At 47.5% G+C, this 14,448-nt stretch overlaps 4 protein-coding genes and 3 non-coding genes across 7 annotated transcripts; 2 read left to right on the forward strand and 5 right to left on the reverse strand.

Annotated features, from left to right (window-relative positions):
• Positions 1-390: 390 nt before the first annotated feature.
• EYB26_005287 (uncharacterized protein) lies at positions 391-4,656 on the forward strand (the record flags this gene model as incomplete). The annotated part of the gene is made up of 4 exons (XM_054264576.1): positions 391-621; positions 690-893; positions 960-2,920; positions 2,973-4,656. 4 exons carry the CDS (start codon positions 391-393, stop codon positions 4,654-4,656), a joined length of 4,080 nt encoding a protein of 1,359 aa, XP_054120551.1.
• Positions 4,657-5,026: 370 nt separating this feature from the next.
• Positions 5,027-7,258, reverse strand: EYB26_005288 (uncharacterized protein; the record flags this gene model as incomplete). The annotated part of the gene is made up of 1 exon (XM_054264577.1): positions 5,027-7,258. One exon carries the CDS (start codon positions 7,256-7,258, stop codon positions 5,027-5,029), a length of 2,232 nt encoding a protein of 743 aa, XP_054120552.1.
• A 1,341-nt stretch (positions 7,259-8,599) lies between these two features.
• Positions 8,600-10,474, reverse strand: EYB26_005289 (uncharacterized protein; the record flags this gene model as incomplete). Its single annotated transcript, XM_054264578.1, has 3 exons — positions 8,600-10,027; positions 10,080-10,367; positions 10,430-10,474. The coding sequence occupies 3 exons, from the start codon at positions 10,472-10,474 to the stop codon at positions 8,600-8,602; spliced, it is 1,761 nt and encodes a 586-aa protein (XP_054120553.1).
• A 461-nt stretch (positions 10,475-10,935) lies between these two features.
• EYB26_005290 lies at positions 10,936-11,007 on the reverse strand. The gene has a single exon. It is a non-coding gene; the product is annotated as a tRNA-Arg (tRNA).
• A 539-nt stretch (positions 11,008-11,546) lies between these two features.
• On the reverse strand, positions 11,547-11,618 carry EYB26_005291. Its single transcript has one exon. It is a non-coding gene; the product is annotated as a tRNA-Arg (tRNA).
• Positions 11,619-11,716: 98 nt separating this feature from the next.
• On the reverse strand, positions 11,717-11,788 carry EYB26_005292. Its single transcript has one exon. It is a non-coding gene; the product is annotated as a tRNA-Arg (tRNA).
• A 1,378-nt stretch (positions 11,789-13,166) lies between these two features.
• On the forward strand, positions 13,167-14,063 carry EYB26_005293 (uncharacterized protein; the record flags this gene model as incomplete). Its single annotated transcript, XM_054264579.1, has 1 exon — positions 13,167-14,063. The coding sequence occupies one exon, from the start codon at positions 13,167-13,169 to the stop codon at positions 14,061-14,063; it is 897 nt and encodes a 298-aa protein (XP_054120554.1).
• Positions 14,064-14,448: the final 385 nt, after the last annotated feature.

Genomic DNA, 14,448 nt, shown 5'->3' on the forward strand with positions numbered 1-14,448 from the left:
TGGCGACAGCATCCTGTGGCGTTTGTGTGTGTTTTGCTTTTTGTGGTACAACAGATTCTTCAATATTGCTATATATATGTACCTTGGTCTATTCAGAAATTCATATGTCAAAATATCGTGTGGAGATGTATCTGGTAACTATATCCAACCAATGCGAGGAGGCCGCAGCAAGCTGCGTCGGACGGTGGCGATCGCCGGCAATCAGGTTTGCTGGGTGGGGACCGCCGATAAGCAGAGTCAAGTACCTATCTAGTTATAACAGAACGCATCCCCGCACTTTGCTATTCTTCTTTCCATCCACATGATAAGATGTTTCCATATTGGACATCATCCTATATGCTAATTAATATCCTCACTTAATAAGTACCAGCAAACAGCTTCCATCTCACCATGGCGCCGGGCATCGTGGACCCTGTCCCCGCCGAGGCACCAGAGAAGATGTCCAATTTGCTCCACCTAACCCAAGACTACCACGACACAATCCGCTTCTATCTTAATGGCACAAAGGTTGTTCTGGATGAGATTGATCCGGAGCTGACGCTTCTAGAGTATCTGCGTGGTATTGGGTTGACGGGCACAAAGTTGGGATGCGCGGAGGGTGGGTGTGGTGCTTGTACCGTGGTAAGCATTCATCACCTCCAGCTAAGCTGTGAAAGTCTGATAATGGTTCTGATTGTGGTTTGGTATAGGTGGTATCGCATATTAATCCGACAACGAAAAAGTTGTATCATGCTTCGGTTAATGCTTGTTTGGCGCCCGTTATCAGTGTTGATGGTAAGCATGTTGTTACTGTGGAAGGGATTGGCGATGTTAAAAACCCGCATCCTGCGCAGCAGAGAATGGCTGTTGGGAATGGCAGTCAGTGCGGGTTTTGTACGCCGGGTATTGTGATGGTATGCATGCAATCTACCATGTTCAAGCACCCCTTCTTAGTAGAGGCCTAACACATCATTTACTAGAGCTTATATGCTTTACTGCGTAACAACGATGGCGAACCCTCTACAGACGAGATTGAAGAGGCATTCGACGGCAACCTCTGCCGTTGTACTGGATATCGTCCTATTTTAGACGTTGCACACAGTTTCTCAAAACCAACGGGTTGCAGTAAAAGCACAGCAAATGGCGGATCGGGTTGCTGCATGGACAATAAGGAGAACGGAGCTGGAGGTTGTTGCAAATCCAATGGTGTCTCGAATGGAGATATCTCGAAACTGCCTAATCTTCCAAGACCAGATTTCATCCCTTACAACAAGGAGACGGAATTGATTTTTCCGCCAATTCTCAGAAAACACGATTTCAAGGCATTGGCTGTTGGTAACAAGAAGAAGAGATGGTACCGGCCGGTAACACTTCAGCAGCTTTTGGAAATCAAAGATGTTTATCCATCTGCAAAACTCATTGGAGGCAGCACGGAGACTCAGATTGAAGTCAAGTTCAAGGGGCTGCGTTACAATCCGTCTGTGTATGTGGGTGATATCGCCGAATTAAAGCAATATACTTTCAAGGACGACCACCTCGAACTTGGAGCGAATGTCTCTTTGACAGATCTAGAGCATATCTGCGACGAAGCAGTTGAGCGCTATGGTCCAGTCCAAGGACAACCCTTTACAGTCATTAAGAAGCAGCTACGCTATTTTGCTGGAAGACAGATTCGAAACGTCGCATCGCCCGCGGGAAATCTCGCCACTGCCTCTCCAATCTCTGACTTGAATCCTGTCTTTGTTGCGTCCAATACAGTTCTAGTCGCCAAGTCATTAACCAAAGAAACTGAGATTCCAATGACGCAGTTCTTCAAGGGCTATCGTGCTACCGCCCTTCCTGCAGATGCGATTATTGCTAGTTTGCGCATTCCAGTAGCTGGAAAGGGCGAACACTTCCGAGTTTACAAACAGTCAAAACGAAAGGATGATGATATCGCTATTGTGAATGCCGCATTGAGGGTCTCATTGTCCGATACCCATGAAGTTTTGAGCGCTAGTCTTGTATACGGTGGTATGGCGCCAATGACAGTGCCAGCGAAGAATGCTGAACTGTATATCATTGGCAAGAAATTGACAAACCCAGAGACATTGGAAGGTGTTATGAACGCTTTGGAAGAGGACTTTGATCTGGGATTTAGTGTTCCAGGAGGTATGGCAACGTACCGTAAGACATTGGCGTTGAGTTTCTTTTATCGATTCTACCATGACGTCTTGTCGACACTCGAAGTCAAAGAAAGCGACATCGATCCGGATCTCATAAACGAGATTGAAAGGAACATCTCTTCTGGACAAAAAGACCACGATGCTTCCGCCGCATACAAACAAGAAGTTGTCGGGAAATCTGGAAATCACGTCTCTGCTCTCAAGCAGTGTACAGGTGAAGCCCAGTACACTGATGATATTCCTGTGCAGAAGAATGAACTCTACGGATGTTTGGTCCTGTCGACTAAACCTCGAGCCAAGATTTTGAGCGTAGATGTCGAGGCCGCCCTAGAAATCCCCGGCGTTCATGATTATGTTGACCACCGCGATCTACCCTCCCCTGCGGCCAATTGGTGGGGTGCCCCCAAGTCCGACGAACAATTCTTTGCCGTTGACGAAGTATTCACAGCCGGTCAACCCATCGGCATGATCCTTGCCAATTCCGCCAAGATCGCAGAAGAGGCTATGAGACTCGTCAAAGTCGAATACGAGGAACTCCCAGCTATCCTTACGATGGAAGAAGCGATTGAAGCCAAGTCATTCTTTCAGCATTTCAGACATATCAAGAATGGAGATACTGAAGCGGCGTTCAAGGAGGCGGATCATGTGTTTACTGGTGTGTCTAGGATGGGTGGTCAGGAGCATTTCTATTTGGAGACTCAGGCGTGTGTAGTTGTTCCTAAGCCGGAGGATGGGGAGATTGAGGTGTTTAGTTGCACTCAAAATCCTACCGAGACGTAAGTTGCTCCTTTTCTTTTAGGATACTGCCCTTCTAACACGGATGATTAGTCAAGCATATGTCGCCCAAGTCACGGGTGTCGCTGCAAACAAGGTCGTCACTCGTGTCAAAAGACTTGGTGGGGGATTCGGCGGAAAAGAAAGCCGCTCAATCCAATTAGCAGGAATCTGCGCCACAGCAGCCAACAAGACAAGACGCCCAGTACGATGCATGCTCAATCGTGACGAAGATATTATCACATCTGGCCAGCGACATCCATTCCTTTGTCGGTGGAAAGTCGGTGTCACCAAGGAAGGCAAGATAACTGCTTTTGATGCCGATGTGTTTGCGAATGCAGGACACACTCAAGATTTGTCCGGTGCTGTTGTCGAACGATCATTGTCTCATATTGATGGTGTCTACAAAATCCCCAACATGCATGTACGAGGATGGCTATGCAAGACCAACACCGTCTCAAATACTGCATTCCGGGGCTTCGGTGGTCCCCAGGGAATGTTCATGTGTGAGTCAATGATTGAAGAGGTCGCTGATCATCTCAATATGTCCTCGGATGATCTGCGCGTAATGAATATGTACAAGGCCGGTGACAAGACGCACTACAACCAAGAACTCAAGGATTACTTCGTACCACTCATGTACAAGCAAGTCAAAGAGGAAAGCTCATACGTGGAGCGACGAAAAGCCGTTGACGAATACAACAAGACGCACAAGTGGTCCAAACGCGGGTTGTCTATCATTCCCACCAAGTTTGGTATTTCATTTACGGCTCTGTTTTTGAATCAAGCTGGTGCTTTGGTGCATATCTACCATGATGGCAGTATCCTCGTCGCGCATGGAGGTACAGAGATGGGTCAAGGTCTGCATACGAAGATGAGTATGATAGCGGCCCAGGCATTGCAGGTGCCTCTATCAGATGTCCATATCTCTGAAACAGGTACCAACACTGTCGCCAACACCTCCTCTACAGCAGCCTCTGCTAGTTCCGACTTGAATGGATACGCCATCTACAACGCCTGCGAGCAAATCAACGAACGCCTCCGACCCTACCGTGAAAAGATGCCTAACGCAACAATGAAAGAACTTGCACACGCCGCATACTTTGATCGCGTCAACCTCTCCGCAAACGGATTCTACCGCACCCCGGATATTGGCTACGTCTGGGACGAGAACAAGGGCCAAATGTTCTACTACTTCACCCAGGGTGTCGCCGCCGCCGAAGTCCAAATCGATACGTTGACGGGAGACTGGACCCCGCTACGAGCCGATATCAAAATGGACGTTGGCCGCAGCATCAACCCGATAATCGACTATGGCCAAATTGAGGGAGCCTTCATTCAGGGTCAGGGCCTCTTCACGACTGAAGAAAGCCTCTGGCACCGCGCCACAGGCCAGATCTTCACCAAGGGACCCGGCGCATACAAAATCCCGGGATTCCGCGACATCCCTCAAATATTCAATATCTCTTTACTCAAGGATGTGCAATGGGAGAACCTACGAACGATCCAACGTTCTCGGGGTGTAGGTGAACCGCCCCTTTTCATGGGCAGTTCCGTATTCTTCGCGATTCGCGACGCTCTCAAAGCCGCCCGAAAAGAATGGGGCGTGAATGAAGTATTGCGTCTAGAGAGTCCTGCGACCCCTGAACGGATCAGGGTGAGTTGTGCGGATCCGATTGTGGAGAGGGCGAGGGTTGTACCCAAGGAAGGGGAGAAGAGTTTTTTTGTAGCTATTTAGATATACCTACCGTTTTATTACAAGCGAATAAATTGGAAGGTTCTTTTCTCTTGAAATTCGTAGTGATGAAGATTAGTGGATATATGGATTCTGTATAAGAAGCTCGAGCAAGGCTATGTATCTATTACATGCCCCGATAAATGCAAGATCAATGAAATAAGTTAGTAGACATGGTTCGCATACAGCAACAGATCATATCAAATGAGCACTGTGTAATGAGGGTATCGTAGTATACCACAAACAGGACGCCTGAGATCAATGCAATAGCTGTATAAAAAAAATCAAAAATAGGAGGCAAAGGACAAAGAAAGAGATGGAGAATAGTGGGATGCTTTTAGATAGATGGAAAACCACCTAGGGGGGATCAAGACTATCGACGTTTCTCGTCACCGCTATACTCGACATATGCGCTCTTCCGAGTATCAGCATGCATAGCTGTGGAGTAGTCGCGTTCACTTGCATAACCGAGCTTCTCGTCTTCATAGTCATATGGATTGTGGTCAACTGGAGGGTCCATGTATACCGTCTGTCCAATGCCACGTGAACGATCAGCTGCCGTAAGGCCACCCGTCATCATCGCCGCATTATTGCTGGCAATAGTGCTGTTGGAGGTAGTATGGAAAGCTGCAGGCTCAATAGGACCCCCGGGAACAACATTATCCTGACCACCGCCATTACCACGCGACCGTTCCCGTTTTGCGCATAGCATGAGCGCACGGAAGACTCCCATCAACAACAACAGAAACCAGAGCAGGACAATGAGAGCGGAGATCTTGGCTTCGGTCTCGATGCCATCTTTGAGTTTGTCAATGACGTTGCTTACGACTTCGGTGATTTGGTTGGAGGTCGTTGAGCCAGGGTCAGAGAGGAAACTGTCGCCGGTGTTGACGCTGGAAGCTGCGCCAACGGAGAATGTGTTGTTGGGCAATTGAGGCAAGGAAATATAAGCGTGGTCGTGAGCCCATGTCAATCCCTTCTGGACACTTTCTATCTTGAGCTCGACGACACAATCAAAAATACCGGATACGGCGCCGTACAATGGAGTGCCGCCAAATGTGGCGTTGATGACTTCATTGGATTTATCAAGGAAGGTGTTGAGGGTGTCGTTGAGGGCCGTGGTGCTGGTATTGACCCATCCAAACAGGTTCTTGTTGAGATCGGTGTTGGTATTGTTGATGACGCGATTTGTGTCTAGGGCCCATTGCGCGGAGGCGTTGTTCAATGAGTTGATGACTTTGTCAGCGAATTGGGTTACTTCGGCGGTTAATTCGGGGACTTCTTTCTCCACGGCTTTGAGGAGGATATATTGGCACAGACAGGCGAAGAGGCCGGCTAGACCGAGAGCGAGCAAGACAAGGGCCGGGATGGAGGTGGCGTAGGCAAAGATCCAGCGGACGAGGATTTGGTGTCGGCTGTTGTTGAACCAGGTTGCTGCCTTCATGCCATATGTAGAGCTATGAGGGCGAGAAACGAGGTAGACAACGTCAAGAGCGTCGTGGTTACCTGTCTGGATAATCTTGGCACGGTCTCTAGCCATTTTCCAGCTCCGGATTTCCAGCCAGGCCATGGGGATGCATGCAATGATAGCAAAGATGACAAGGACCGCGATGAAAATCTTCTTCGCCTCAATAATGACATCTTCTGTCTTTTTGAAAAAGTCGTTGATCCCGTCATTCTCGCCGCAGAAGGAGAGGGATTGTTTGGCCGGGACGGGGAAGGCTGAGCTGTCGAAGGAGTAGTTGCCGAGGTTATCCTGGATGAGCTTCTTGAGTTGCTCAAATGGGTATTCGATAGCGGTTGTAGTGAGGTTCTTGACTTGGTCGAATGTAGGGATTGTGCTGTTGGCTTTCTGGATGTCGTCATTGATGGAGGATGGGAGTGAGAGATTCTTCAGCTCGTCAATCTCGCTAGAAAAGTCGAGAGTAGGGACGTCAGGAATGTTATTACAGAGAGATCCGCCTAAGAAACTGATACTATTGCATTCACTTTTCACTGAATTCAGTGTTGATCCAATAGAGTTCAAGCCTTTTTGGACACCCGACACAGCTGTAGAAAGGTCATTCCCAATGCTGGGCAGTGTTTGATCAAGCCAGTTCGTCACATCTTCCGCCAGACTAAGGGCTGTCTCCGCAGCTCCTCTAGCCACGAGTGTAAAGAGACACAAATACAATTGCGTGAGGAAGTTGATATAGAAAACCACAAGGCCTTCAACACCAGTAATCATCAACTCCAGGACTTCGACCAACCCATTTACCGCCTTCGTAACTCCATCAGCCGCAAGCTCATTGACTCCCTGAGCCATGTAATGCGGCAAAGACGCCATCGAACTCCCCGCAGACTGGACCGAGTTACAGGCAGAAAGAGCCTGGGATTGCGCATTATCCATGTTTCCTTGGAGGTTCGTAGTAGCGAGCAGGACACGGACGAGAACGAGCAGGATCAAAATAGTCCATCGGTTGATCCATACCTGCGACAGACGGGCCTTGATTCCTAGATATGGGGTTGGTTTGTCGGGATCTGCGTATGGAGGAGGAGCATCGCCGCCGTCATGAGCGCCATAGGGCGGGAGCATGGGAAAGATTGTGCGACCGAATAGCCTCATGATATAAGTTCTATGTTAGATATTAAGCGACCGGCGCTATGGTATCGTAGATGCAAGAGAAAGATCGTAAGTAGGATGATATATTCGAATGATGCGCCAGGGATAGCGAGAGTATAGCAAGAAGAAGCGACAGAAGGTCAAGTTGAAAGAATGTGCAGCAAGCAGATCATCAGTTCGAAGAGAAAGTGTAGAGAAAAGAATTATAATATATGAAAAAGAAACAACAATGTGATTATTGAGACATGACTCCTATTGTTGTCTAAACGGGGAGTCAGTCAATGAATAAGACAATAACAATGGGTCTGTGTTTGTCACACAACAGAGTGATTCAGTCAAAAGCTGTCTTTTATTGACTGTCGAAGGGGGACGGCGGAATTTTAAAGTCTCTGTAACTGTCCTCTATTGACGCCAGTCGAGCAGATTTGACACTATCGTCGACGCAGGGCTGCAGACAGCTAGTCATCGTCGCAAGTTAGTATACTCTAAAACGATTCAACTTAAGGATCCATTGATGTATATTTAGCACTCCTGGGTCTGATTGGTTGCTTGTCGAGGTCTTTGTGTAGTTAGTACTGGTTACCCAGTAGGAGTATTCATAGACAGCAATGAGTCAAGCGGCTCACAAGCGCCAGGGGTCTGCGACTCTGCGACCGTTGAGGCTCCAGAGCCAATCGTCTGTTCCCCGCACATTTGATCTCAAGCGGCGCTGAGCTAGAACAAGGAGCCTGTTAGAATGATACGTAGTACGCCGTATTACAAGCTGAGCCACAGTCAACTTGGGGGCATCAAGTTGAATTACTTCTTGGCCTGACATGTCTGGTATTCATGTTCGCGGTAACTCGGTCGAGTTCACTTGGTTCCAGCTAGAGAGCCCATGACAGTGAGTCACCAGATACCATACCTGAAACTGTTTCGAGTATCGTCAGTCCAGTCAACTGACGAGGGAGCGTTTGGTGAACAATAGCTGTTCAGTCTGTTTGTTGTCGGAATAAAGATCTTGAATAGAGAGCGCTAAGCTATTTATGGTGTTAGCGTTTCTATTCTCGGTATAGCCATAGCCAATCACTGACCAAAATTGCGGTGGGGCCAGATTTTAGCTTAGACTTGCGCGCCTAAAGTAGGGCAGCCTCAGCCAATCATTCCGTGGCCTGCCATCGACCTGAAACTGTATGATTCTCTAAACATAGAGCTATTCATGGGTAGTCATCCATAGGGCAACTTGAGGTCTACGTGTTCTATAGAGGCTAGTATATACGACATGAAACATGAAACATCGTACCAACAGCAGCTAGATTGAGTGGTTGGGAAAATCATCGGCGTCTCTTAGATTCGACATGCGATTCAGTCAGGGGCAGCATGATACAGAGCATGCGCGCGAAAAGCAAACAGAGGGATACGACTGCCGCATACCTCACACAACTGAGTAGACGGTACATCTTCGTCATCGCTCTCTTCCCAGGTCGTATCATCAACCTGCGTACCAACAGCTACATCCGATGGATTCCCAGAAGCAGAGCCCTCGTACACTTGACCATCATGATGATTCCTTCCAACAGCCGCACTGAAAATAGGCCCCTGTTTCTTGAACATTTTACCAATATCTCTTCCACTACTCTGCTTATTGTCTCCCGCAGTCTCCACCATGTTAGTGACCGCGACATTGATCAAGCTAAGCTCACCAAAAGCCTTATCTGGATGCAACTTTCGAAACATAGATACAAGGCAGTCATCCACCAACTTCTCTGCCACCGCCTCGGCACTCTCTGCGAGACTAAACATGTATTTCGGTACAGGGCCCGAGCGTGACGTTCGCCCATTCGCGTAACTATAATCCCGTGAACCATCTGCATTCTTGGGTGATCTGCGTCGGGTGGATAGCCGAAGGGTACGAGGGTGAGCTATCCAGCGTGTACCATCTTCTTGATTCGTATCCTTGTGGACCTCCTCGTCGATCAGATCAGTTCTCATCCGTTTGATTAAACTCGTAGAAAGAAGTTGAAGCTGCTTTCTAACATCCTCAAAATGTTCAAGGCCCCTATACGAATCCTCAATACTAATCTGCGTTGGGACGGCCCGAGCTTCCATAACCTCACTATTATCAACGCCATTCAGCAACCCCCACGTACGGAAGCCAATATCTCTAGGAGCACTAGGGCCGCCTAATAGGTCAAGTAGTTTTTGTGGACCCATTGTTTGCAAGAGACGAACATCTCCTACTTTGACTTTATCTTTATCATCCCTTTCAGTGTACGGCTCGAATGTGGCCTCGCGGTGTAATATATAAGCCCTAATCTTCTGGGCGGACTTGAATCCAATACCTGGGATTTTGCCAATTTCGTGGTCGTCAAGAAACCGATTGACATTACTTATATCTTCAGGTCCAGCGCTAGAAGAATATGGTGGAATAAGTGTTGTCTGGTTGTTCGGTTTGTGTACGTTGCCGACCAGCTTAGCTAATAGTTTTGACGTAGAAATACCGACTGTGGCTGTATACCCACGTTCATTGTCGAGACGGGATCTCATATAGTATGCCAAATGGGAGCCTAATATGAGACGTTGGGCCAAATTATGCTGGCTATCGTCAGCTACTTTCCCAGACAAGGGATTATCCGCGGATTTGGGATAAGTTGGGCCGTAATAGCCCGTGGCGTCAAATTCAAAACCAACTGTCGGATCTCGTTTATCCAAGCAGAAAAATGAGTTGGCCAAGTCATGTTGATTTAACAGCGACATGTTGTAGTCAATCATATCTGTAACATCTAGGAAAACCTGATCATTCCATTAGCATCATATAATCATTCATCAACAACTTGACGCCCACCTCATCAAACCCCAATCTCTCTGCCTTCTGAGTCCAAGTAAATCCCTTTAAGAACCCATAAAGACTTTTCGAAACATCGCGAAATTTGGTCAAATCTTCCCCAACAATAATGACAACTTCAGGGCATATCTGCTTCGCCTCTTTGATGAGCTGTAGCTTCCTCAGACCCCGCCGACGAGCTTCATAGTTGCATGTGACTACAATTTGTTTCTGCTGTACAGCTAATGGCAGAGCTTTCAGAGTAGGGTTCTCTGCTTCTAGAACACTGGCATAGAAGCAGTCGTAGTCCTGCAACTCAGTCAGTCCTTCGGTCAAACTAGATGTGGGTTAAACATCACTGGGGGACTGACGAAATGGACGATGACGCGGTTATCGTCGCGACGCAGCGCTGCCATTCGCGCTTGGCAACTTCATTGGTTTGTGATAAGATGCTACAATGTGCAGCTTGGATTTGGTATGGTAGATTTCCGCAGTGGCAGCGAGCCGTCGAGCAATTTAGAAAAGGTTATACGTTGGGAATGATATATTTGAACGACAACGCCTTCTTGACTTAGAAACTCTTCCAGTTACAAGGCTAAATGCAGGAGAAAGTAACGGACGTTTTTCAAAGCTGTAATATACGACCATCTATTGACGCAAGAAGCTGGAAGAAACATGCCTCGGACACGCTAAGCTTAATACAACTTAGTGCGATAAACGTTCACGATTCTGCATAACCAGACCGGGGACGAGTATCGAAATACACTTTCAAGACTTTAGAATCAACAAGGAACAACATATCAAGATCGATAAAGAAAAAGAAAGCACTCGATCTGATGCAGCAGATAAAAGCGAGAAAAAAAATGACCAAAAGAAATGACCTACGCAGGGATCGAACCTGCAATCTTCCGCTCCGTAGGCGGACGCCTTGCCATTGGGCCAGCAGGCCATTGTTGAAGGGTTGCCCGACCTTTAGCCATATATTGCGGGAATTAGCACGCGACACGAAAATTAATTAATCCACTCTATCCACTAGTTAGTAAATCCAAGCAGATGTCGTTGTTTCACAAAAAAACTAGGCGCGGTCTTCAACTACGATTGGATGTGAGTGGGGGGACGTAGATAAACTAAACACTGCCTACCATCTAGTCGGTACCTATGTCTATAGATGGTTGAGACTCAGGACTGCGTAGGGTTCGCTCGTGATTATCCTGTATAAAAGAGGATAGTGGGTACTACTCCCATGGCCTGTGCGGCTGAACAATAGCCTAGCCCTGCGAATTATTTCGGTATCAGATCAGGTCCACCTTGCGGCGCCACCCTTCTATTTGAGAGAATTTTTTAACAAAAAAAATAATCAGGAAAGTTTCATCAATGTTTTTCTATTCTCTGTAACATCCTTCATGCGTAGGGCAAGTATTAAGATGTTTGATCAGTAATCCGTAGAACGTTGAATCAGATGTAAGGAAGGCAAAAAAAGATATCACGTGACCTACGCAGGGATCGAACCTGCAATCTTCCGCTCCGTAGGCGGACGCCTTGCCATTGGGCCAGCAGGCCATTGATGTGTTTCGGAAATGAAAAAACGTATTATAAAGTCCATAAATTGAATCGGATAAAATGATAAAAGAAACCGAGAAAATGCAAAAAATATAAGCTGACCTACGCAGGGATCGAACCTGCAATCTTCCGCTCCGTAGGCGGACGCCTTGCCATTGGGCCAGCAGGCCACTGTGGTATGAACGGGGCACTAACCGATTGTCATTCCCAAATGTTTTGCGTTGGTCATTCTCGTCGACGTGTCCTGTGTAATGTAAAGTCATCGGGACGGTAGTCTGTCATGAATCTGACCTCGGAAAGAAGGTGCAAAGAATGCTGACTTTTTTCTGTTCTGCGACTGTAGTATGGATTTGACTGGTCCTTCGAACAGGGGAGTCCGTCCCTCTTTCTAAGGGATGGTGACTCATGAAGAATTCGGTTGACGACGAACATTCCCAATTGATGCGAGGTCGAGGTTGCATAGTTCGTTTCAGGATAAAAAGGGAAGAGTGAAGCGTCAGACGGAAATGCCGGAAGCTGGATCTAGGATAGTTAGGGTGAATATCTGGGAATCAGATAGCAAGGGACTGCATCACTGCGACCGTATGGTCAATCTGACAGTGGGCGATCATTAGAAAGTAGGTACCCGTACATAGTAGTGGGCACGGTAATCGGCACGGTAGTCGGTACATTGTGGTGTGACTATGCTGTGTGATCGCATGAGGGAGGTATGGCTGGCGCCTATGTTGATGCTGGCGACTCCAGGTTGATGCTGTTTGGATGTCGGGCTCGCCGCCGGTCAAAAGAAAATCCGACTGTAATGCTAAATCGACCTAAGTCGACTAGGTTTACTAGGCCATGCTGTTGACTGACGCTAATTATGGGCGGTCGATAAATTTAGCAATGACTGTTGTGATCTTATCTAAGTATAGACATTAGATACCGATGGCGTCCAATCATCGCGACTGTTAGCGTCAGTCACCGCTGATTGGCTCGCGTCAGGAGTGGACACGACGGAAGGAAGGCTTACGTATGGTCGGTGTCCGTTCCTTCCCCACTCTCCGGCTCTCTCCACCCCCATCTTGCTATTAATATCGCCTTGGACTGCCCAAGTGTGACGGTGTGACTCTTTGCCAGCCAACATACATATTTGATCGCCAGAAAGAGACCATTGTGAATGGCTTTATTATACGCTCTAACCCCCATTTCCTCTTGTCCACTACAAAAAAGTGTGTTTCGAAGTCGATCGAGTACAATCTGATTCAGAGTTTCAATGTTTATTATGTTGGACTGCGCCTGATTGTGTTGGCCCCCAGCCCGTCGTCCATACGTATACCTACACACTCTATATTCAACAAGGCAGCCCCATCAATGACCTAATCTCAGACACTAGTGGAACAGAGAGCTGTTATCGGATCTAGCAGTTGTCTCATCCCTTTCGGTGGGATACGTAATATATTATATATTCTACCACGATCTTTAAGCATACAAATGTCCTTGCAGTTGTCGCATATTTCCCCTGTGATTCGTGAATCGCCATCCTCTATATCCCATACAACCGCGCAAAAGATGATTGCCATTACGACCACGGCAACACCGTCGGTGATGCACAATACTACCATCACGAAAAGGCCGAAGCTATCTTTACAAACGGCCGCTCTTCCTGCGACATTCGGAAACTCGAATACAGGACTCGTCGCTCGCTCATGTGTCACCGCTTCGCCCACCGTTCGCAATACATTCAGCAACGCCTATGATATAAGGCAAACGTTATCTGCTATTGACTCACCTTCGCCGGGCAGATCTGCTGGTGGGAGCGCTCGACATGGATCTCCTTTTCCCTTTAGCAGCTATCGACCCGATGCGATGGCTTATCAGCAACCCCTCGGCGTACGGAGTATCCTCCGCAATTCGCCTCTCAAGAAGATGACGTTACGTCGGTCGGTTTCCATATCCGCCGGTGCCATGGCAGAAAATCGCCGCGTGTACTTCCCTGCCAATAAACAAGTCAGCTTTCGGCATCAGTTAGAGGAGGAGATCAAAACCGTTCGATTCGTGACCCGACATTCGGATATTGATTCGGAGAGCGAGCAAGAACCGGTGTCCGATGGTGACGAAGCCAGTAGCTCTGAGTCCTCTGACTCTGGCGATTCACAGTCAGACCACAGCTCATCAGGAGAGGACGATGGCAATGCACAAGATCGGCCAATGCGAAGAAAGAAAAGAAAATCCGCTCCCAGTGAGCGACAAATCCGAGCAGCTGCGCTTAGGGATGGTCTCGATAATGATCGCATTGCTGCCGCTCTTTCAGCAGTGCCTGATTCAACCAGTCAAAAACGTAGATGCAAATGGCGCTGGACGCTAGGGAATTCACCTTTGACCGAGTCAGACTCGAAGCCGGACACCATCCCTTCTACACAATCGCCATCCGCACCACCAATCGGCAACGATACGGTCGTTTCATGAAATATACGAATTCATCTAGTCACCACATACATTGACTTTCATTTAGCGTTGGCGTTTTTGGAAAATGGCATTTTTCATTGGACATAACATTCTTTGCATACATAGCCTGTCTGCTTCAGCGACATGACTGATTTTCTTCATCTTTCAGATGGCCTTTCTTTTCAACATTTTACATTTTGATCATGTGGATAGAGATGAACAAGTGATACATACATATAATCTCAGCCCGTGCTCTCGTAGCTATGTTGGGTTGCCTGGTTCCAATCTTTTCGATACCTAGGTACCATCAATCAATTCACCTCTATGACCAAATATCAATATATCCCTGCCATATGTCACTTCTAGTTGACTAACAGTATCTGGGTGGATTAATTCAAGTTAGATG

The sequence above is a fragment of the Talaromyces marneffei genome, chromosome 4 (assembly GCF_009556855.1).
Source record: "Talaromyces marneffei chromosome 4, complete sequence".
Lineage (NCBI taxonomy): Eukaryota > Fungi > Ascomycota > Eurotiomycetes > Eurotiales > Trichocomaceae > Talaromyces > Talaromyces marneffei.